The sequence below is a fragment of the Ipomoea nil genome, unplaced genomic scaffold (assembly GCF_001879475.1).
Source record: "Ipomoea nil cultivar Tokyo-kokei standard unplaced genomic scaffold, Asagao_1.1 scaffold1317, whole genome shotgun sequence".
Taxonomy (NCBI): Eukaryota; Viridiplantae; Streptophyta; class Magnoliopsida; order Solanales; family Convolvulaceae; genus Ipomoea; species Ipomoea nil.
In genome coordinates, this window is record NW_017617745.1 from 2,692,059 (window position 1) to 2,715,962 (window position 23,904).

The window sequence follows — 23,904 nt, forward strand, 5'->3', positions numbered from 1 at the left end:
TCTTCCTGATGAGTGATGCTTTGAGGGTGGGTAAGGATGTTTCGAACCCATGAATCATGATAATAGAGAAAGATATAGATAAACGGTTATGAACAGAAATCGTCGAAACGATTTCTGCGAGAGGATTAGGGTAATGAAGGCTCGAAGGGACGCTATTACACAGAGAGATAGAGAGATCGTCTCTTATAAACGCCATTACAGAGAGAGCTAGAGAGGTGAGCCTTTGTCCGGAGAGTGGTAAGTGAGATGCAAGAGAATGGCGGATGAACTTCTAGAGCCTTCATTTCCCTTTTATTATTATTATTATTATTATTATTATGTTTATTTTATATATATATATATATATATATTTGGATCCAGTGCGTTTTTTTGCTATCGCATTCAGTCTAGAAATTCTGTTCCGAGTATCATTCTATTTGCAAAGCGGTTGTTCTAACAGTTCGTTGTCGATGGATACACACAATGGTTGAGTCAGGAAGACTCATTTATATCAGGACACACCAAAAAGCCTAAGGTGTGAAACATACAGTGGGTTGACTGACGCTTTAACAAGGGGTGGAGTCAACCCCGCAGCACAAGGTCGAAGAATAATACTACCGTCAAGTTTTACAAGCGGTGCTCGATACATGATACAAAACTACCAAGATGCCATGGCAATATGTAGATGGATTGGATATCCAGATTTATTTATAACGTTTACATGCAACCCAAAGTGGCCGGAGGTCCAACGTTTTTTTAAAGATCGAAGGTTGAAAGCAGAAGACCGACCTGACATAATTTGCCGTTTATTCAAGATGAAGTTGGATTCCTTGATAGCTGATTGTCGAAAGAATAAAATTTTTGGCTATGTGGCGGGAGGTAATCTTTTTGTTTAGTTTTACATCAATGTCTTTACAATTAGCATAAATTACCTTCCTTTTATCTGGTTATTGCGATTATGTTGCAGTTATATATACAATTGAGTTCCAAAAGCGAGGTCTTCCGCATGCTCATATATTGCTTTTTTTGGAGAAAAATAAAGAAGTTAGTCAAGTGGTTACTCTAGACAAAATCATTTCCGCTGAGATACTAGATGAAAATACAGATGTAGAATATTACAAAGCTGTAGAGGAATTTATGATGCATGGTCCATGTGGAAAAGCAAGGAGCAATTTTCCATGTATGTAAATGCACGATGCTCAAAACATTTTCCTAAGAGATTTGTTGAGTGTTCTACATTTAATGACGATGGTTATCCGGTATATAGACGGAGAGACAACGGCAGTATAGTTACAACGAACGGGATCGTGTTGGACAACAGATATGTGGTAACTCACAATAGACATTTAGTACTTAAGTACAAGGCTCATATAAATGTCGAGTGGTGCAACCAGTCACGCTCAATCAAGTACCTGTTCAAGTATGTTAACAAGGGTCATGATCGGGTAACAGCCGAATTCTACAAAACAAGCAATGATGAAGAGAATGGAAAAGTCATAGATGAGATTAATATGTACTATGACTGTAGGTACATATCCCCATGTGAAGTGGTTTGGCGTTTGTTTGATTTTGATATACAGCTTAGGGCTCCTTCAGTGGAAAGGTTAAGCTTTCACCTTCCTAATCAACAGAGTGTGGTCTTTGCAGATGATGATCCTGTTGAGAACATTGTTAATAGACCCACTATAGCACATTGCATGTTATTGGAATGGTTTGAGGCGAATAAGACATTCCCAGATGCAAGAGAGCTTACTTATGTTGAGATGCTAACAAGATTCGTTTCGAAGAAAGACCTTAGAAAATGGCAGCCACGAAAAAAGGGTTCTCAATCGGAAGGATCTTCTATGTCACCCCAGCTACTGGAGAAATCTTTTATTTGAGGTGTTTGTTGAATAAAATACGTGGCCCTGCAAGTTATGCAGATACCAGGACTGTAAACGGTGTCCACTATGACTCATTTCGAAATGCGTGTTATGCAAGAGGTTTAGTTGATGATGATAACGAATATGTTGATGCAATAGATGAAGCCAGTCATTGGGCGTCAGGAGATCAGTTGAGGAGATTATTTGTTACATTGCTAATGAGCAGTTGCATGGGTAAACCGGAAACAGTTTGGAATGCTGTGTGGCCACAATTGTCTGATGATGCACAATTCTAGGTCCGCAAACAATTGCACAATAGAGGTACACATACATTCTACAGATTATTTTTGTTATATTGCTAACAAAATATAAAGTGAACTTTAACGTAGGCATCTTAATTAGTATATTTTATATAAACTTATGCAGATTTTGTGTTGACCGAATCTCACAAGATGAGCTTTGCTTTAGTTGATATTGAAAAGCTGTTATCTATTCATGGTAAGAGTTTGAAGGACTATCCTGAAATGCCTACGACAAATTTTGCGACCTTAAATGTTATATCAAACAGGTTTATACAAGAAGAATTATCATGTGACTCTGTGGATCAGGAGAAAGAGAACCAGGAATTGGTAAGGCAGTTAACCGAAGAGCAAAAAGTCATATACAATGAGGTGTTAACCGATATTGATCTCCAAGTTGGCGGGTTATTCTTCGTTTATGGTTATGGAGGGACTGGTAAGACGTTTTTGTGGCGAGCATTGTCCTCCGCTTTAAGGTCTCAGAGTTAAATAGTGTTAAATGTTGCATCTAGCGGCATAGCTTCGCTTTTATTACCAGGTGGAAGAACTACACCATTGATGGTTTGCCATACCGATATTTATTAATGAAGATTCCATTTGCAACATAAGTCACGGCAGTCCATTAGCAGAGCTTATTGTGCAAAGCAGGTTGATAATATGGGATGAAGCTCCAATGATGCACAAATTTTGTTTTGAAGCCGTAGATCGAACTATGAGGGATTTGTTGCGCTTCAAAAATCCAAGGAGTTATGAAATGACATTTGGTGGTAAAACAGTTGTTTTTGGTGGCGATTCCAGGCAGATTCTACCAGTAATTTCGAAGGGTACCAGACAGGATATTGTCCGGGCGAGCATTAGTTCCTCATATCTTTGGAAATCCTGCAAAGTATTTAGGCTAACTAAGACTCTGCGCCTAAGAAGTGTACAATCACAAATTGAGGGTAAAGAGATCGAGGAGTTTGCAAAATGGATAGCTAATATAGGTGACAGAACTGTTGGTAATCCACGTGATGGTGAGTCAGATATTACAGCTCCAGAACATTTATTGCTGAAGTGCGAGGATGACCCTATTGCTACAATTGTTGATAGCACCTTCCCTCATTTTAGACTAGGGATTGGCGATCTGTCATATCTTAATGATAGTGCTATTTTGGCTATAACATTGGATGTGGTAGATAGCATTAACCAATACATGAATGATCATAATCCGATTGAGAGTAAGACTTACTTGAGTTGTGATTCTGTTTGTAAGTCAAATTCAAATGTTGATATGTTAGCAGATTTGCACACTCCCGAATTCTTGAATGGCCTGAGATGTTCTGGAGTACCAAATCATGCTTTGACATTTAAAGTTGGGTCACTTGTTATGCTCTTGAGAAATATTGATCACACACTAGGATTATGCAACGGTACAAGGTTGATTGTTACTAGGTTAGCTGATCACGTGTTGGAAGGCAAGATCACGTGCGGTACAAATGCAGGAACAAGAGTATTACTTCCTAGAATGTCACTTACACCGTCAGATCCAAGATTGCCTTTCAAATTTCAACGGAAGCAATTCCCGTTGATGTCATCCTATGCCATGACAATCAACAAAAGTCAAGGACAAACACTTTCTAAAGTGGGATTGCTGTTGAAAAGACATGTCTTTAACCATGGACAATTGTACGTAGCTGTTTCAAGAGTTAGTAACCCAAGGGGTTTGAAAATTTTGATTTGTGGAGAAAATGTACCATATCTTAGTACGACTAAAAATGTTGTGTACAACGAAGTCTTCAACAATGTGTAATAACATTCCAGAATTTATTATTTCAAATTTAGTAAGCTTTTAAATGATATATTTCTTTTTCTTATTATATTATACGGAATATTATATGTACTATATAGGTAGCCGTGCATCGCATGGGTTCAACAAAAAGAGTCTTCAACAATGTCTAATAAAATTTATAAATTCATCATTTCAATTTTATTAAGTTTTGAAATGTATATTTTTTCATCTTATTATATTATACTGAATATAATATAAATTATATATATAGCCGTGCATCACACGAGTGCAACTACTAGTTAACTCTAAATTGTAGTTTCTATCCCTTTGAGTTGGATAAACTTTTGTGTTTTTTTACGTCGTGCAAGTGGGTTCAAAAAAGCAAAAAGCAATCACTTTTTAAAAATCAAACGGTGAAACGGCAGTGTAATCTACATGTCAAATAGACGAAATGCATAATAGATTCTACGGAGTAATAATTTGGGTGAAAAAAAATCATGAATGCAGAAGACGGTTACAGATGTTGGACACATTTATAAGTCATCCATCATCTCCTAGGAAGTTACGAAAAAGATCCCGCGCGCCTCTCTCATATTTTCAAAACCAACAATTCAAACATCTCTTCATCCCACGAAGGAAACATGACCCCTCCCCAGACGTGTTCACGTGGCGCACTCCTTCCGCCAACTCCAACCCAACAACAACAACAATCCCCAAATATCAAAACACATTTAATAATAATTCCTAATTATCACAATAATAATAATAATAATTATAATAATTTGATAAAATTAGATTCCGTTACAACTCCCACTCTCCCCTTCTCCGCCTCTGCTTCGCCACTTCTACTACTTCTCTTCCTCCTACTCCTGCCGATACTCGTTAGCTTCGTCTCGAAGAAGGAGAGAGCGCTGCCTCGAACCGGCGGAATGGAAGGTTTGATTGCGCTTGTCAACAGGATTCAGAAGGCGTGTACGATCCTCGGCGACTATGGCGATGATCGGAGTTTGCCTACTCTCTGGGACGCTCTCCCTACCATCGTCGTCCTCGGCGGCCAAGTACTCATCACTCTTCATCTCCCTCTGTTTCTCTGTGTGATTGAGTTGTTTTGTGTTTGTATCAATTGTATGTTGCCTGGTGTTTGGTGTATGTGTGTGAATATACGTATCTGGTTTGTGTGAGTGCGTATGTATGTATGCATGTGTTGATTGAGCAGCCGGTTGTGTTCTTATGCCGATTCTGCTAATGCTGGTGCAATTGATGAGTGGTTGTGCGGTTTGATGTAGAGTTCCGGGAAGTCGTCGGTGTTGGAGAGTATTGTGGGGCGTGATTTTCTTCCTAGAGGATCAGGTAATGAATTTTAGTGATTTGAACTTTTTTTCAGGTTTTGAAATTTTGAAAGTGTTTTGTCATTTTCTAGTGCTTTAATCATTATGATTTTGAATAATTGATCAAATGGAGTAACAGCAGAACACGCAGTATACTAATCGGCAGAATTTTGCGAATCATTTTATTTGTGTATTTAGTAGAAAATTATTGACACAATCAAGTTCTGCTATTCTAAATTAATTCTTAACCATAGCCGCAGAGGCTCTGCTTCTCCTTGTTGATATGTTAAATTGAACAATGAATAATAAAGAGTACTTGATATGAAGCCACACTCTGTTTTCTTCTACTTTTTTCATTTCAATGCTCTTTTTGGTAGGAATTGTGACAAGAAGGCCACTTGTTTTGCAACTTTACAAGATAGAGCCAGGACAACAGGAGTATGCACAGTTCCTTCATTCTGGAAATAGAAGATTTACAGATTTTTGTAAGTTTTTGCTTGTATCTTGCCTGATATTATGATAATTGCACTGACAAAAGGAATAATTGTGCACTGGGGTTGACCTTTACTCTTAAATATTTGTTCTACATTACCATGACTTTGAGTTTGGAAGCCACAGCTCTGTGTAATTCAGTAAACAAATAGACACACACAAAAGAGCACCCATCTGTTGTTTAATTTATTTATCTAATTATTTTCACTTTCTTTTGCTTTGTTATGAAGCTTTGGTCAGAAAGGAGATCCAAGATGAAACTGACAGAGTTACTGGAAAGACAAAGCAGATCTCTCCTCTTCCTATTAATCTTAGCATTTACTCTCCAAATGGTGTGTGTTTACTGAGTCTTAAAATGTTCTGCATGCTTTGCTACAGTCTATAAATTTATGATGATTTTATCCATTTGCTTTGCTGTTCTTGTTGTCTTGGACTATTTTTCATGTTTTATTTTTACTTGGCAGTTGTTAACTTGACATTGGTAGATTTACCTGGGCTGACTAAGGTTGCTGTAGGTATGTTTCTTTTTTGCTTAGTTTGCCAATATATCCTCTTTATTCATTTTCCATTTTTTTTTAAAATTATCCATAACTATTCTTGGCAGAGGGGCAGCCCGAAAGTATTGTTCGGGAAATTGAAGACATGGTTCGATCATATGTTGAGAAGGTATTGTCACAACTCACAGCCCTATAAATACATGCCAGAAGATTTCTAATAAGGAAACAAATTTTCATATGACTATTTACTCAAATCCCTATAAATCTCCAAGCTATCTAATATATATAGGTTCCATATTTCTTGTACATTCCATAACAAATGTTAGGGTCATTTATTTATTTATTTAAGTTAGCTTTATGTTTTTTATTTTAAGTAATAAAGTAACATTTTACATTTTTACCCATAGAATTGCTAATTTGCTATGATTACTGATGAAACAAAATTTGACTTATAATAAGTTAATGTCTTTTGCCACCTATTTTTTGAGTTTCAACCATTCTAGTGATAACTGCCTCCACATCCTATGAAACTTTCATATACCAACTGCTTGACATTTCTCATCCTTTGTTTGAAGCCAAACTGCATCATCTTAGCCATAACCCCAGCCAATCAAGATGTTGCAACATCTGATGCTATTAAGATAGCTCGAGAAGTTGACCCATCAGGTATTTTATGCTTTTCTAGTATGGTTAGAGATTCATTTATGTGATGTTTTTATATATAATAAAGTATATAAATGCCAATGGGAGTAGGATTCTAATAGGAATAGGAAATTTGTTGGTGTAATCCGCTGAGGTATTAGCTTGTACGTTGTGCTTATTTTATTGTATACTTATATGTTTCATCAATCCGTATACCAATGTGAAATTACTTGTTTCTCATGCAGGTGAACGTACAATTGGTGTGTTAACGAAGATTGATTTGATGGACAAGGGTACAAATGCATTAGATGTAAGCTTTTCATTTTTTATTTTTTTTTTGGGGGGAAGGTCTGTTGTGTGATGTCAACCTTCTGCCTGATAAAGGACTGTCCCTTTCTATCTCTACCACTGTGCGTGCATGGTCTGTCTGCTTTTTTTATTTCTCATTTTCACGGTGTGTATGGGTAATAATGAAGGTTCTTGAAGGAAGATCTTATCGGCTTCAAAATCCTTGGGTTGGAATTGTGAATCGTTCACAGGCTGATATTAACAGAAATGTTGATATGATGGTTGCAAGGCATAATGAGCGAGAATTTTTTGCTAGAAGTCCCGAGTACAGACACTTGGCCAGCAGAATGGGATCAGAGTATCTTGCAAAACTGCTTTCAAAGGCATGCATACTGTTACTTTTGTAGCTTAAAACATGAAATAATAATCCATTGTGTAAAGAGATGGATACCCAACTGTCGTAATTTTCAATCATGTTTTTGCAGCACCTAGAATCTGTGATTAAGGCTCGCATACCAGCTATATTGTCTCTGATTAATAGAAGCATTGATGAACTTGAAACTGAGTTGAGTCATCTCGGCAGACCTGTCACTGTTGATGCCGGGGTGAGAATGTTTTCCATTTTCTACATGTACCCGTTCTAGGTTTTGGCTCTAGTTCGAAGTATTTACTTTTTGTTCAAATTATAGGCCCAGTTATATACTATTTTGGAACTCTGCCGTGCATTTGATCGGGTATTTAAGGAGCATCTTGAAGGAGGGTAAATGTTTACCTTTTTCCCTTAAACCAAATTCATAATACTGATACACCAATAGTAACCATATTAAATTTCACGCACTATTGGCTCCATCTTGGCCTCTTGGGATGCAACTCCTCCATTGTTTATATTGTCATTATCTACTTTATAGGCGGCCTGGAGGAGATCGGATTTATGGAGTTTTTGACTACCAGCTCCCGGCAGCTTTTAGGAAACTTCCATTGGATCGCCATCTCTCACTGCAAAATGTTAAGAAAGTTGTCACTGAGGCTGATGGCTACCAACCTCATTTGATAGCACCAGAACAAGGCTATAGGCGCCTCATAGATGGTGCCCTTAATTATTTCAGAGGTCCAGCAGAAGCTGCAGTGGATGCGGTGAGTGTTATTGTTAGTTTTGTTATTGCTGTGGATGCATTGAATAACATAAAAGATTGCAATGCTATCCGTAGAGCTTTTGATTAGGATTGTGAATTTGCCATGCAGGTCCACTTCATCTTGAAGGAGCTTGTGAGGAAGTCAGTAGGAGAAACTCAGGTTTATGAATTGTGATGCATGTTGAGCATATAGCCATTGATGTGCAATTTAACTATCAGCTTAGGCTTTTAGTTGAGATGGAGCACATGCATTTGGTATCAGGCTTACTACGGACTTGGAACTCACCGCATACGTGAGGGGGCGAGTATATAGCCATTGATGTGCAATTCAACTATCAGCTCAAGCTTTTAATTGAGATGGAGCACATGCTTCAATTATGCCGAAGATTAACCATTTCTAATTTTCCTTTCAATGAATATATAACTGATATTTGTGGATGCAGGAATTGAGGCGGTTTCCAACTCTTCAAACAGATATATCAAATGCAGCAAATGAAGCATTAGAAAGGTTTCGTGACGATAGTCGAAAGACTATATTGCGAATGGTAGACATGGAATCTTCATACCTGACGGTGGATTTCTTCCGGAAACTGCCACAGGAAGTTGACAAGGTAGGAAACCCAACTGTTTCTACAGCTGATAGGTACACAGAAGGACACTTCAGAAGAATAAGCTTAAATGTTTCTGCGTACACTGGAATGGTGAGCGAAACCCTCCAGAACACCATCCCAAAAGCTGTTGTTTACTGTCAAGTCCGAGAAGCCAAGCGCTCTTTACTGGATCATTTTTATACTCAACTCGGTAAAATGGAGGTATATTTTATATATATAAAATAATTCAATTTCTTTTATCTTCTGAAGTTAGAAGTTTTTGTTTGGTTTGTTTGACACTTGAAGGTGCATTTGTAGGGCCGTGAGCTTTCTCAGGTATTAGATGAAGATCCAGTGTTGATGGAGAGGAGGCAGAAATGCTCACGAAGGCTTGAGCTGTACAGATCTGCAAGAGATGAAATAGACAGAGTGTTGTGGGCAAGATGAAATGCAACATTATATTGTACGTCTTCAGCTGCATTATATATATAGTCTGCCAGCTCCAGGCCGTAGAAATCACCCATTAGCGCCATCATCTGCAGATTTTGTTCACGTCAAAATCTGTAAAAACATATAGCACTCTTGCTACTGGTTGTTTTTATTGTTGCTTTTCGACTTTGAGGTATAAGTATGGAAGTACTGCGTTTCTTCTTTTTCCATAGGCAACATCCGTGGGTTTTTAACGAATTCTTTCCCTAGTTAAATTGCTTTTGTTGAGCCAAGTAGAATCTACTTTTTGATTTATTAAGCATTTTAAATTTGCATGTAGTTAGGTAGCGGCAGCGGATAGTTACTCGCTTGTTAAGCCCTTCTATAAGCAAGCTCCCTTCGGCCGTCCCTAGACGGCTCTCGATTCTTGGGTGGGGGATTAGGCGGCGAAAGAGTTGCTAGCGCGAAAAAAATGCAAGAAGACAAAAATGTAAGAAGGCAAAAATAAAGAGACTTTATTAGGATCTCATCTTATTGTCTTTAAATCTTATGTTATTGTACTAGTTGAAATAACTTAGATCTTATTTTATTGTACTAGATGAATTAACTTAGATCTTATCTTATTGTAGTGTGTACTTAGTTTGAAGACTTTTTGATGTAAGTAGTTATATATCGATCTCTTCATCAAAGAACAAAACACATGAATTATAGTGACATGTCTTCTATTTAACAGAGTAGTATTCATTATGGTCACATGCATTTTAATTCTCCAACTTAGGCTTTTATGAACAAACCTTATGAACAAACCCAATGTTTATTCTTGGTACTTTAATGGATTTTTTTCAAAATAAAAATATATGCGCAACTTAATGAGAAACACATCCAAATTGTACAAAAAAATACTGTATGTTAGCATAATGTTGACTATATTCGACTTCTTTATAAGTTAACATAAACATTACCTCTAACGGCTAAGAGCTTGCAGTTAACAAGTCTGTCATTCCCACTCATTAAAATACCCAAAAGATAGTTAAGTCACAGAAGCATTTTAATAACTTAGACAACAAACCAAAGGTCTAAGTCCATAAATTTGGAATTTTAAATATACACCATAACTTCCCAAATAACTTCATTGTCCACTTTAAACGAACTGAACACTATGAGTCTTACTTATATGTCCCACGAACTGAACACAATGAGTCTTACTTATATGTCTCACAAAATTATTTTGAGCTGAACCTCAGGATCAATTTTGAAGAAACTAAAGACTATTAATCACGGAAGAATTTATTATTAAAGGAATAAGGTTCAAATAGACCATCCAACTCTACACCAACATGCAATTAGGCCACCCAACTCAAAAAAGCTACAATTAGGTCCCTGAACTACACAAATTCATGCAATTTCATAAAAAATGACTTGTTTACCTGTTGATACGCTGTTTACCTCTAATGACTTGTTTTTTTTTTTTTTGTTTTTTTTTTTTTTTTTTTTAAATTTTAAAATAATTTATTATTTAAAATTATTAAAATAAAAGTTCAAAAATTATTTTTAATTCTGAAACCGACACAACAGGTAAACAAGTCATTTTTGGTGAAATTACATTAATTTGCGTAGTTCATGGACCTAATTGTAGTTTTTTTGAGTTTGATGGCCTAATTGCATTTTTGTGTGTAGTTGGATGACCTATTTGACCCTTATTCCTTTATTAAATGACAGTGCACCACAAGTTAAATGCTTTTATTTTAATAAATTCTTTAATATTGAAGTTGTAAAAAGTTTGTAATCTTCCTGCAACTCTTCAAAGTTTTCTATCTAAAGAGCCTCTTGAATAAAAAGAGAAGTTTAGTTCCTATCATCAAAGCTGCTGCTAAAAACTCCTTGTGTCTTTTACATAACTTTCTAAACTCCATTTGTTCTACAATTGATTATCCAAAGTATAAACATATTACTCAGAAAGAGAAAAGCTCTAGACAAATTATTAAACTACTGTTAGCTAAATTTGATATATTTTGTGTAAAATTGCTACTGGTTTTGTTTGTTGCTTTTCAACTTTGAGGCATACAAGTATAGAAGTACTGGGTTTCTTCTTTTCCCATAGCCACCAAGTAGAATCTACTTTTTGATTTATTAAGCATTTTAAATTTGCATGTAGTGAGGCAACGGCAGCGGGTAGTTACTCGCTTGTAAAGCCCTTCTTGAATTCAGATAAAAATACAAGAAGACAAAAACGTAATAAGGCAAAAATAAAGAGACTTTAATTTATTAAGATCTTATTTTATTGTCTTTAGATCTTATTTTATTGTACTAATTAAAATAATTTATATTTTATCTTATTATATAAATGGAATAAGGTTCAAATTGACCCTCTGAACGAAACGTGAAAGTGCAATTTGGTCCCTGAACGTAGAAGAAGTGCAATTACCCCCCTCAACATCTCAAATATGTGCAATTTGACCTGATAGCATGTTAACATTCCATCCAAACAGTTATATGATGATGTGTATGCTGACTTGACATTTTTTTTTTAATTTCCTTTTATTTCCTTTTCTTCCATTCACCATGTATTAAGGCAAAGCTTCAATAGAAATTCCCAAACCACGCATCAAAATTCCCAAACCTGCATAAGAAATTCCATTCATCGTGTACCTGCATCAGAAATTCCATTCACCGTGTACCTGCATCAGAAATTCCCAAACCACGCCCGTGAAAGCTATTAACTTGTTCGTTGTTAATATAACTATGTAAAATTGAATATTTTTTCATGAAATTTATCCTGCTTGTAAATTTGAGAGAAGATATCGATGGTGGAATATTACAACTGCTAGAGTTAGTTGTTTTGTAAAGAAGAAGACAAAAGAAGGAAATAAAAAAAAAATGCCAAGTCATCTTTCCAAAAAAAAAAAAAATGCCAAGTCATCATCCACGTCACACATGCATCCTGCTAGATGGGATGCTAACCTGCTATCAGATCAAATTGCACACATTTGAGGTGTTGAGGGGGGTAATTACACTTTTTTTTTTACGTTGAGGGACCTAATTGCACTTTCACGTTTCGTTCAGGGGCCAATTTGGACCTTATTCCTATATTAATTGAAATAACTTATATCTTATCTTATTGTACTAGTGTGTACTAAGTTTGAAAACTTTTTTTTTTTTTTATGTAACTTAGTAGTTATCTCTTAAAAGTTGTAAAAAGTTTGTAATCTTCCTACGAGATTTTCTATATAAAGAGCATCTTTGTTGAATAAAATTAGAAGTTCAGTTCTTATTATCAAAGTTTGTACTAAAAAAATCCTTGTGTCTTTTACGTAGGGATGTCAATCGGGCTAGCCCTGTCGGGTTGTCGGGCTAATCGGTTTATTAATATTTTATTCTCGAGTTCGGTTTGGCCCTAACCCTAAACTTCGGGTTGTCGGGTTAATCGGGCGGGTTGAACCATCTGAACTAAAATTAGAAACTGAAAGTGAGTACCCATATTTAGAGTATGAATGACAACGGAGCGGGGCGGGGCGAAATGGGGCGGGGCGGGAATTATACTCCCCATCTCCGTCCTCAACGAAAAATTAAAAATAGTCTCTATCTACGTTCCCGCGGAGAATTTGGCGGGAACGAAGAATTCCGTTCTCATCAATTTTTAGTCAAAATATTAGATTAATGTTGATTTAAATTTTAAAAAACTAAAAATTTTAATTTTAATTTATATATATATATATATATATATATATATATATATATATATATATATATATATATATATATATATATATATATATTTATTTATTTATTTATTTATTTATTTATTTATTTTAAAGTATAATAATTATTCCATATATGTTAGGTCTCACATCACTTCTATAGGAAAGAATAGTTTTCAATAGTTCGGGTTGTCGGGCTAGCCCTTTTAATTTTGGGCTAGCCCTATCGGGCATCGGGCTAATCGGTTTCGGACTCTTCGGGCTAATGTGTTTTATCGGGCTAGCCCGTTCGGGCCATAGCCCTGTCGGTTTCGATTTTTTTTTTTTTTTTGGGTTGGCCCATTGGGTCGGGCTAAATTGACATCCCTACTTTTACGTGGCTTTCTAAACTTCATTTCTTCTATAACCGACTATAAGTATAAACATATTACCGAGGAAGAGAAAAGCTCTAGATATCCGTGGATGATTCACAACTTCTTGCCTATCTCCCGAAGAGTTGAGTGAACAGTCAAGGGAACAGAATGACTTGAAGGGTTGAGTAATCCAGTGACCTAAGATGTCTATACAAGGTATGAGTTAAGTTGACTTTGTTTGATAATTTTTAGGAGTAATATTTGAAGGGGTATGTTGTTTAGAAACTTAAGGGAGTTTATAGAAATTTAAATAAAAAATGATATTTGCCAAGCACTTTGTGCTCAGATGGCATGTAGTTACTCTCCTATATGGGAGGTCATGAGATTGATCTTGTGGAGGCGGTGTTGACTGTTGGAAAAATTAGCTTAAAATGGCATATTAAGTGGCTATTTTGTGGTACAATTATCAGTGGAGTCCACTTTCGATTTGGGTCGGGTCAAAGTGGATTCGGGTTCTTCGTAGTGAGACGAAGAGATTGATATATTGTACGCTCAAAATGGATAATGGGTGAATAAGATATTGATTCTCAAAGTAGACCCATTTGAGTTGGGAAATGAAGGGAAAACAGTGGACTTTGTCCCACATTGGTTTGGAAACAAGATTTGCCCCCCTTATATACATGAGCTCTTTTGAAGCTTGTAGAATTGTATAGCATAGAGGCTCTCTCGCGCGGGGGGAGGGGGGGTGCAAATGAAAATCCAACTAGAGGAGATCGAAAAGGCTTGATTCAAGCCCGAGCTCGCGTGCGCCGGCACCTGCGGGCACGAATGTCGTCCGGAGATTGGCTGGCCTTGCGGGCTAAGTTATGCCAAACTCGACCGAACCGAGAGGACTTACTCTTGTGCTACGTGCACTGAGAGCACAACTCTCGTGCATCTGTGATCAAAATCCAACTAGAAGAGATCGAAAAGGCTTGATTCAAGCCCGAGCTCGCATGCGCCGGCACCTACGGGCACGAATGTCGTCCGGAAATTGGCTGGCCTTGCGGGCTAAGTTATGCCAAACTTCGGTATCATTTTTCATTTGATATAGTCACTTGGTTCGGCCGAAACCGAACCGAGAGGACCTACTCTCTTGCTACAAAGAGCACGAGAGGAGAGGTTGTGGTGCACCGAGAGCACAACTCTCGTGCATCTGTGATCACGAGAGGTGCACTCTCGGGTTGCACCACAGCACGCATGAGAGATGTACTTTCGTGTTGCTGGTCCTTATGCTCTCGTGTGCACCTGCACCCCAACGGTCTGAAACCCGAAAGTTCAGCCTGTTGTACAGATTAAACTCATCTGTTACGGAATTAATACTGTTTTAATTTCAATTTTAAATTCTGAGTTTAATCCTACTTAGTGGGTGGCTGTTACAGGTGTTACACAATTGGTTTTAATACCAATTTAATGGCCATGTTGAATGCTAGCACTCCAACATCCCTATATAAAGAGAGGTAGAGTAGTAGCATTTTACACAGTACACGAAACTAAGGAATTCCAGTGCAGTTTTACTTCAAAACTTCTGCTTCTACTCTCTTCTTTTAGCCAACCAGTGTTCTTGCTGTGCTTTGTTTGCCGGGTTCTTTGTTTAGGTGCTTAAACAAAGAATCGTAGCACGTTTTATCCTAGGAAACCTAGGCTACAACGCTCCTAGCACTTGTGGGAGGTAGCAAATAAGGTTTTAAGGAAAAGACCTTTGTGTTCGAATTCGTGCTAAACCTATATCCAAACACTCCACATTTTCCTTCCCAGTTTTTTCTGTTTTCCCATACAATAATAATTTTTTCTGTAGAATTATTATTTTGGGATTTTTTCAACCATATTACCCAACATTGACTCTTTGTGCTTCAACAGATTGAGAAAGTATAAATGAACGTTTTTAATATAACTAGTATTTTCACCTGTGTGTTGCACGAAATAAATTTGTTATAATATTTTAATAATATTTAGATCGATATACAATTATATAAGTTATAACAACGAATATTATATAGTGCAATTGATGAAATGAGTTAGAACGATTATGTTTTCTGATGTTATCCTTGTTTGAATTTGAGCAAATAATTAACCAATTACTCGTGCGATGCACGGATACATTTTTTTTATTATATATTTAAATAATAAAATTAGAGATGAAATTATAAACAATTTTAATATTTGAAAGTGTACATTTATAATTTGATTATAAGATTAGTACAAAAGTATCACTCAATTAATTGAATAATATATTACTCATTTTTCTATAATTATCTTTAAAAAATCGATATGTAATATGATTTATGTAATTATATTATTATTTAAAATAAATATGGGGAAAATATAAATAATTTAATTGTAATTATTATAAAAATAAATTCAACGACCCATGTTTAACTTAATTATCATAATAATTATTAGGCAATTATACTTTTATACCTGAAGTATATTATTTTTCACTATATCACCTTTACTTTTTTCCTCCTTCTCCATATTTGAATAAATTAATTGTATTTATTATAAAAACATCCAATGATCCATGTTTAATTGTAATTATAATAATGTCCTTGTAATTATTATCTTAATTAACATAATAATTATTAGTCAATTATACTAATATTTGTGTAATTAATTCCTTAATTATCATAATAATTATTTGTCAATATATATATATATATATATATATATATATATATATATATATATATATATATATATATATATATACTAGTATTTTTTTATGCGCGATGCGCAAAAAATAGGTGCCCAATATTAATACATTATATTAAAATTTTAAATTTATTTAGATTTTAGATATTTAAATTATTCTAAATAATAATAATAATGTAAATCATTTTTATAAATTTGATATTTACATTTATGTAATAATTAACATATACCTCAAATATTTAATGTGTATATATTATTATTAATGAAGAAGATAAGAAAATATATGGTGGATGCATGTGCATGGTAACAATAGTGGAAAAGATAACGGAAGTTATAACGGTAGGGGTATGTTTGTCCAAAATATTTTAATGTACAACCTTTATAGCATAATGTACAAAAAAACTTAACAGAAAAATCGGACATAAATCAGGGGTATAACTTTCATTCACACTTATTATGTTTTTAGAGATATATATATATATATATATATATATATATATATATATATATATATATATATATATATATATATGAGAACACTTGCTTAGGTGAGAACGTGAGAACAAATTTGTGCATTCATATAATTAATTTTAATGGTCTAGATTAAGTGTGTTCGAACGCGGATTAAATCTGTGCAAACGCGATTGATCTAGACCATTAAATAATATTAGATGGATGCACACGATTTGTTCTCACGTTCTCACTTAAGCAATTGTTCTCATTGACCCCCCCCCCCCCCCCCTCTCTCTCTCTCTCTATATATATATATATATATATATATATATATATATATATATACAAAACAAAATCCTCCTATTTTATTTCCCTCCCAAACTTTTGTAGTAAAGCTTATTTAGAAAATAAATGTCAAATGAAAATTAATTAAAATCTATTAATTGATAATATTGCATAATTGGTAATATTATGTATGTTATAATATTATTGTTCAAGTCTAATAAAAATCCTATGTAATAATGTAATAATAAAATAAAATTACAATTACAATTACAATAATAATAATAATAATAATAATAATAATAATAATAATAATAATAATAATAATAATATATCTTCCATATATACAAATGAATTAAGATAACAATTCATTTCTATAACTGAGTTGCTAGCTAGAGACGGGCATATTTGCATAATTTATATTAAAAAAATACTAAACAATGATAAATAAAATTTCCAAAGTTACAACATCGCATGCGTACATCTACACATTAGCTATTAATTTGAGCAATTATTTGCTCAAATTCAAGCAATGATAACATTAAAACACATAATGATTCAAATCACATCTTCAATTGCACTATATAATATTTGATGTTCTAATTTAAATAATTATATATCGATTCACATATTGTTAATATATTACAATAAATTCATATCGTGCATCGCACGGGCGAAAATACTAGTTATATAATATTCTTCACACACACACATTGGATCATATGAGAACAAGTCCTTAGGAGAAAACTAAGAACCAATCTCAACCTTACATCTAGAAAAATTGGATGGACCAGATCTGATTTAAAAAAATATATATATGGTGGCATTTTCGTAATTATCACCAAATTTACTATGCAAACTTGAACACTAAAATCTGCAATTTTCAAAATTTTTCAGGTTTGTACATTTAGTACTAACATTTTGCACATTTAGTATTAACATTTTGCACATTTAGTATTAAAATATTGCACTTGCGAAAATGCGAAAGTACATTGCACTTAGGGTTTTGATTTTAGAGTTTATGATTGTGTTTTTGGTTTTATTTGGTTTAGTGGTTCACTTTTTACTGATTAGCATTTAGGATTTACATGTTAGCTAGATTTAAAATTTAGATTTTGCATTGATTTTATAAAATTTGCCAGGTTTGCGTATTTAGTTGTTAAAGATTGCATATTTAAGTGTTCAAGTTTGCATAGTAAAGTTGATGGTAATTATGAAAATGTCACCACATTTTTTTAAAAAATACGAACGTCTTTAAGATTTTTCAAGAGTGATGAAAATTCTTTACTAGATCTAGTTGTTGCGGATTCTTATCTTTTACACCGATAGATTTCCCGCACTTCTGGCGCCAAGGAGCACTGGTAGATATATATGGTCCAATTTGGAGAATGTATATGGGACATAGTCACTCTTTTATGATCAGTATAGTCAATATGTATGTTTGTCAGATTATTTGCAAATTGATTGTTTGGGTTCATATCTTCCACTAATGTTGTGAACCGGTCTTCATAAAGTATGCAGTCAGACAACAGATGGAAGTTTATAATCAACATGTATTTGATAGCCCCTAGAGATACGCCATGGTGGTGATACAGTAAAATAGACTACATACTAAAAATAGAAATGCAAATTGAGAAATGTTCAATTTGAAACCACGGTGTAAGGGAAATAACTCCGGTCGTTATATCGTCCACCGCGGTGCATAATCGATTATGCACCGCGCGTCAAAACGGCGTCGTTTCTGCAGTTATAACGGAATGACACTACAGTGTGTCTAAACCGACACTATCTCACATATTATTTTTATATTATCAAATGAAACTGCAGTTATATCAAAATGATACTGTAGTTGTGGTAAATTGAAATTAAAGTATATATAAAATGAAACTGAATAACATTTCACATATTTGGGTGTATATTGTACAATGAAGCTGTAATTATATTGAAATGATCATGTAGTTGTGTTTTAATGAAACTATAATGTATATAAAATAAAATTAAACAACATTTTCACATATTTGAGTGTATAAATATTGAATGAAACTGTAGTTATATCGAAATGAAACTGTAGTTGTGTTGAACTGAAACTACAATATATATAAAATGAAACTGAAGAACAGAGTTATTTTTTGTGAATTTTTGTGAAAATTCTGTTTCTTTTCATTAAACAAAACGACGTCGTTTTGATGCTGCATGATCAGTGCACGATATAATTTGCGAAATAATTCATGATATGTAACGGGTCGGACTTTTGAAACATAAATATGACCATTAAACAATAATGTCCAAAATACATATTATTTATAACAAAAGGAAGAAAAAAATAAGATTTTTTAAAAATAATTAACATGCTTAGTTGGCGCGTGAATTAAGCGCAGCTGGTGCGGGACGAGCACCAGCTGACCAGCATAAGTTGTATTTAAAAAAAAAAATTATTTTAAATCTCAGTTAACCTCACAAAACTTCCATGCATTTTTATTTTATCTCCTAAGTCCTACCTCATATCTCTTCTAAATCATCACCCAAAAAAAAAAAAAAGAAACTCTAAGAAACTATTGTAATAACAAATATTCATTTTACGCAATAAATTATAACTATAATAAATAGCAAAAGCTAAAATTTAATGAAAATAAAAATAATATAAATCACTTGGGCACTGTCCAAATACTATCCTAAATAACTCCCTTCTAAATCAGGTTCTCTTTAATCTGAAACTTCTGCAGAAGCAGCTAAAATTTTATTTGAATGGATACGTGTGGCATCCTCTACTACCACTACTACTGTAGTTTATGCAAGTCTCAAGCTGTTATCTGACCACCCTTTTTATCAATGTCTTCCAGAGCTGCCCATAGCTTAGCATCTGCATAATCTTTGATAAGGAATGCAGGCTTTGCTTCCATGAGTAAGTGAGCAGGATTTTGTGTGGTCAAGCCAATAACTGGAACCCCGGCCGCCACTCCAGCTTTTATTCCGGAAACAGAATCCTGGACAGAAAAAAAAGCGTTAAGAGTCCTGCATTGAAAATATAAGAGAGAAAATGTGAGTTTATAAGGTCATGAGTTAAACTAGATAATTGATTGGATTCAGTCTTTTAGTGTGGGAGTTAATGTCATCTAAGGTTCTCCGAGTTTGGTGGTTTCGCCACGTTTAGTCCTAAACTTTCAAATCGAACCCTCTGGGTCTTCCGAGTTTTGAATTTCGACCTGCCGTGGTCCTTCCATTAACATATGTCGTCTGCGCCGTGAAAAGTAAGAGTAAAAGAGTCTTTTTATGTCTAGCCCAGCCAAACAATTGATTTCCCTCAAGAATTAGCTGTAGATTAGGACTAATTCTTGTGGGAAATCAATTGTTTTGGCTGGGCTGGACATTATCTACGGCTAATTCTTGAGGGAAATCAATTCTTTGGCTGGGCTAGACATAAAAAGACTCTTTTACCCTTACTTTTCATGGCGGACGGCAGATGTTCTCGGAGATTAGGGCTAATTCTTGAGAGAAATCAATTGTTTTGGGTGCGCTGGACATAAAAAGACTCTTTTGCCCTTATTTTTCACGGCGCAGACAGCAAATGTTAACGGAAGGACTATGGCAGGTCGAAATTCAAAACTCGGAAGACCACGGGTGGTCAATCTTTAGACTATAACAAAGAGAAATATGTTCTCAATCCAATTCAGAAAACCAGAAACTGAACATCATCCTTTATAAAGGAATTTCAAACCTCAAAGATGATGGTGTGATCCTTTGAAACCTTCAGCATTTCGAGTGCCTTTAAGTATGGGTCGGGGAATGGTTTTGCATGCTCACACTCGCTCCCGACAATAACAGCACTGAAGAAGCCCGAAAGGCCAAGTACTTCAATAATCATTTCAGCATTTGGCCTGGGGGCGTTAGTTACTGCAGCCCGTTTCAACCCACGATCCTCAATCCACTTCTTCAGCTTGAATAAGCCATCGATAGGCTTCACTTTTTCCTTTGCCAAACTGGATTATGAACCCAAAGAAGTTATGAGGAGTTGGGAACCGAAGAGGTCAAGTGACTTGGGGGAAGCAGGGAAAAATGAGGAAAACCTTCTAAAAAGAGCTTCTTTGTCGTCTAAAAATTTCGCACCCTTTACACGATCATCAGGGAAAAGGTAATCGGCAATATCATCATTATGTTTCCCAGCAATGTGTTTGACAAAGAATTCCTCATCAATCGGCACACCACCATTGTAGCCTATCTGTATCACTCAAACCCCCAAGCGCCAAGGGTGTTAGAAATCAAGATTCACGAAAGGTCTCACATAAACCTCAAAGCTCGAAACCATATACAATAAATTAAGCGCAACAAGAAAACAAAAGCAGGAGAAGAAATTTATACCTCTTGAAGCATTCCTTGAAAGGCAAGAAGGTGGATTGGATCAGAATCGCATAAGGTTCCATCAATGTCAAATAATACTGCTTCAAGTGGAACAAGTTGAGCAAGACAAGAAGTACTGTAAATTAAGAATGCAGAGAATCTGTTAGATTACAAGTCTCATAAATAAAACAAGAAGGAATGTCCAGTTTTATCTGAAACAGTTTGCATTCTACACAGTACAATATCCAGTTTAACCTTGCTTTTCCTGTTTAATAACATTTACTTTCCACACAAAGTTTCTCAATTATACAACCTTTGAAATGACAAAGCTATTCGTGCCTTGAACTAAACAACAAAGTCGCGATTCAACTACAAAGTTTCTCAATTATACAACCTTTGAAATGGCAAAGCTATTGGCGCCTCGAACTAAACAACAAAATCGCAATACAACTTCAAAGGTTCTCAATTATACAACCTTTGAAATGACAAAGCTATTCGTGCCTCGAACTAAACATCAAAATCGCGATTCAACTTCAAAGTTTCTCAATTATACAACCTTTTTCAGACAAAGCTATTCGTGCCTTGAACTAAACAACAAAATCACGATTCAACTACAAAGTTTCTCAATTATACAACCTTTGAAATGACAAAGCTATATGCGCCTTGAACTCAACAACAAAATCGCCATTCAACTTCAAAGTTTCTCAATTATACTACAAAGATCACAGATCCAAATGATTTTGGAAAAACCAATGACTGATTTGTTTCAAGGAAATCTCTTCACAAAGTAATTTTTTTAAGGGATTTCTACCATGTCTATCTTATGCTTACACACGTTATACGAGGCCAGCAACATAGAATTTCCTGTAATATATATACTCCTCATCTATACTTCCACATTCATCGGATTCATCAAGACCTCAAAAACTCCAACATAATAAGGCATCATGGAATCACGAACTCGACAAAAATTTATATAAAACGGACACAATCTTTCTTTGTGTGAATCACTACACTTCTGGCCTTTCCATTTACATCGCAAGAAGCAGCGATGCATATGGAATTATCACCAGCACATATATAAATAAAAAAAATGAAAGAGCAGACCCAGATCAAATCTTGGATGGAATAACAAAAATATGTGCCAATCAAAGGGGAAAACTAAAAAAACAGATCATAAAATCACCTGTCCATTGGCTTCTCTGCAGTGTAGCAGTCGTATTAGGGGATGTTCGTGCAATAATTTTTTGTTTTTATGGACAAAAAAAAATGAGGAACCTCAAGTATAGTCTGTAAGATGAAATGGAGGAGAGTGGGAGAATATGAGGAGCGAATGTGAGCAGAATCTTCCAAAGCATCAAAACGCAGGGAGCGCCAGAAAGGCGTAATTGCGTAAATGTCTTGTGGTTAGACCGGCCAACCGGTTTAAAGAAAATTAAAAATAATAATTGAAAAAGAAACGTACCGGGTTTCACAAGCTGCACTTTTCCGACTTTCATTGAGGCACGTGTATGGCATTGTTTTCTTTTATTTTTGTCTGACTAATGAAATTGCTAAAAGTTATACGTCTCAGTTTTACTATATAATAATAAAGTCATAAGATTTCAGCCAATCACATCACTTCAATTTCTCATCCCATCAAAACTGTGTCATTTTGTCTATGTAAATATTGTAGTTGAATTATTCAGATTTATTGACTATTAAAATCTAAGAAATAAATGTGTTTGTATTTGAATTGAATACTAAAGCTATAATTAACAACCTTTTTGGAGTCTCAATTTCTAGGAATCTGTTCCGACGGCTCTTAATATTGTGGGAATCTGTTCTGACGACTATTGATATAAATGCTACTGACAACATTTGAACTAAGATTTTTTTTAAGTAATATACATATACATACATATATACAAATATATATTAATAGATATACATATATCAATTCAAATTTAATCAAATATATTTTCAACTTTTCAGATGTGGTGTTTCTTCTTCCCATGTACACTCATAATCGCTCTGCAAACATGCTCGCACGGCTGATTGAAATCTTCTCAAATTGCTTCTATAAATACTGAGTACTAATTTACCATTTGTCTTACACCATTCTCCCATTGAAGCTAGGGTTGATAGAACTTTCTTTGCCATATTTACTCTTTCTGAAAATCTGCAAATGACTCCACTATTCATTCAAGGTAAAGAAGCAATTAGATTAAGGTTGGTTCGCACATATACGGTACCTAAAGGGCGCAATACAGACTGTATTAAGAGCCAAGAATGTTTGTTTCATGACAATGAGGTAAGCTCTGTTTATATTGCACCTAAAAAAAAAAATTATTGTTAGTAAAATCAATTTTCTTTCTTTATAGGGCACTTATATACATGGTAATATTCCTAAAGATTGTGTCGAACAATTTGGTAAACTGTTTAAAGAAGGGAAGGTGTATTCCATAAAAGATTTTGGGGTTATCTCACACTACTATCAGTACAAAACCACTGAGCACATGTAGAGAGACACAGGAGAAAGGGTTTTCCCAACCTCATGTTTTGGCTTAAGACTTTCAATGACTTAGGGGTCGTTTACCAACTTGGAAAAATGAAGAATTTTTTTAAAAAATGGAGAAATTAAGAAGTGGAAAAAATAAAAATTAGAGAAGTTGTTTACTAAATTTCTTCTTCCAAATGCTTACTCCTTCCCCAATCTCCAACCTTCTTAACAAATTTGGAGAAAGCCAAAAGGATGCGTGTGAATAGTGCATACAATTGAGTGGCCTCCGGTTTGAATCCTGCT

General features: G+C 34.8%; 3 protein-coding genes across 4 annotated transcripts; 2 read left to right on the top strand and 1 right to left on the bottom strand.

Annotated features, from left to right (window-relative positions):
* Window positions 1-1,130: 1,130 nt before the first annotated feature.
* Window positions 1,131-4,078, top strand: LOC109185244. Its single transcript, XM_019335226.1, has 5 exons — window positions 1,131-1,800; window positions 1,902-2,075; window positions 2,268-2,576; window positions 2,731-3,629; window positions 4,028-4,078. Exons 1-5 carry the CDS (start codon window positions 1,131-1,133, stop codon window positions 4,076-4,078), a joined length of 2,103 nt encoding a protein of 700 aa, XP_019190771.1.
* Window positions 4,079-4,503: 425 nt separating this feature from the next.
* Window positions 4,504-9,600, top strand: LOC109185405 (dynamin-related protein 1E-like). The gene is made up of 15 exons (XM_019335424.1): window positions 4,504-4,966; window positions 5,195-5,258; window positions 5,614-5,721; window positions 5,959-6,060; window positions 6,193-6,243; window positions 6,333-6,394; window positions 6,801-6,891; window positions 7,113-7,177; window positions 7,344-7,538; window positions 7,641-7,760; window positions 7,845-7,915; window positions 8,064-8,289; window positions 8,398-8,448; window positions 8,732-9,100; window positions 9,197-9,600. Exons 1-15 carry the CDS (start codon window positions 4,550-4,552, stop codon window positions 9,323-9,325), a joined length of 2,121 nt encoding a protein of 706 aa, XP_019190969.1. The 5' UTR covers window positions 4,504-4,549; the 3' UTR covers window positions 9,326-9,600.
* A 9,739-nt stretch (window positions 9,601-19,339) lies between these two features.
* Window positions 19,340-22,516, bottom strand: LOC109185406 (haloacid dehalogenase-like hydrolase domain-containing protein Sgpp). Of its 2 annotated transcripts, none has more exons than XM_019335426.1 (5): window positions 22,306-22,516; window positions 21,141-21,252; window positions 20,849-21,000; window positions 20,500-20,761; window positions 19,340-19,768 (listed from the first exon to the last, which is right to left on the bottom strand). In XM_019335426.1, exons 1-5 carry the CDS (start codon window positions 22,311-22,313, stop codon window positions 19,583-19,585), a joined length of 720 nt encoding a protein of 239 aa, XP_019190971.1. In that variant the 5' UTR covers window positions 22,314-22,516; the 3' UTR covers window positions 19,340-19,582. The 2 variants fall into 2 exon arrangements, with proteins under 2 accessions (XP_019190971.1, XP_019190970.1); XM_019335425.1 differs by having other exon boundaries at window positions 21,141-21,255.
* Window positions 22,517-23,904: the final 1,388 nt, after the last annotated feature.

Bases quoted from the DNA above. Each gene is read 5' to 3' on its own strand.
- LOC109185244 (XM_019335226.1), top strand. From the start codon at position 1,131: ATGTGGAAAAGCAAGGAGCAATTTTCCATGTATGTAAATGCACGATGC. The intron at 2,577-2,730 runs GTAAGACGTTTT...TTATTAATGAAG, and splicing joins TTATGGTTATGGAGGGACTG to ATTCCATTTGCAACATAAGT. The intron at 3,630-4,027 runs GTATTACTTCCT...TGTACTATATAG, and splicing joins GTACAAATGCAGGAACAAGA to GTAGCCGTGCATCGCATGGG.
- LOC109185405 (XM_019335424.1), top strand. From the start codon at position 4,550: ATGACCCCTCCCCAGACGTGTTCACGTGGCGCACTCCTTCCGCCAACT. The intron at 6,892-7,112 runs GTATTTTATGCT...TTTCTCATGCAG, and splicing joins TCGAGAAGTTGACCCATCAG to GTGAACGTACAATTGGTGTG. The intron at 7,178-7,343 runs GTAAGCTTTTCA...GTAATAATGAAG, and splicing joins AGGGTACAAATGCATTAGAT to GTTCTTGAAGGAAGATCTTA.
- LOC109185406 (XM_019335425.1), bottom strand. The intron at 21,001-21,140 runs GTATAAATTTCT...TGAGTGATACAG, and splicing joins TTCAAGGAATGCTTCAAGAG to ATAGGCTACAATGGTGGTGT. The intron at 20,762-20,848 runs GTTTTCCTCATT...TTCATAATCCAG, and splicing joins AAAGAAGCTCTTTTTAGAAG to TTTGGCAAAGGAAAAAGTGA.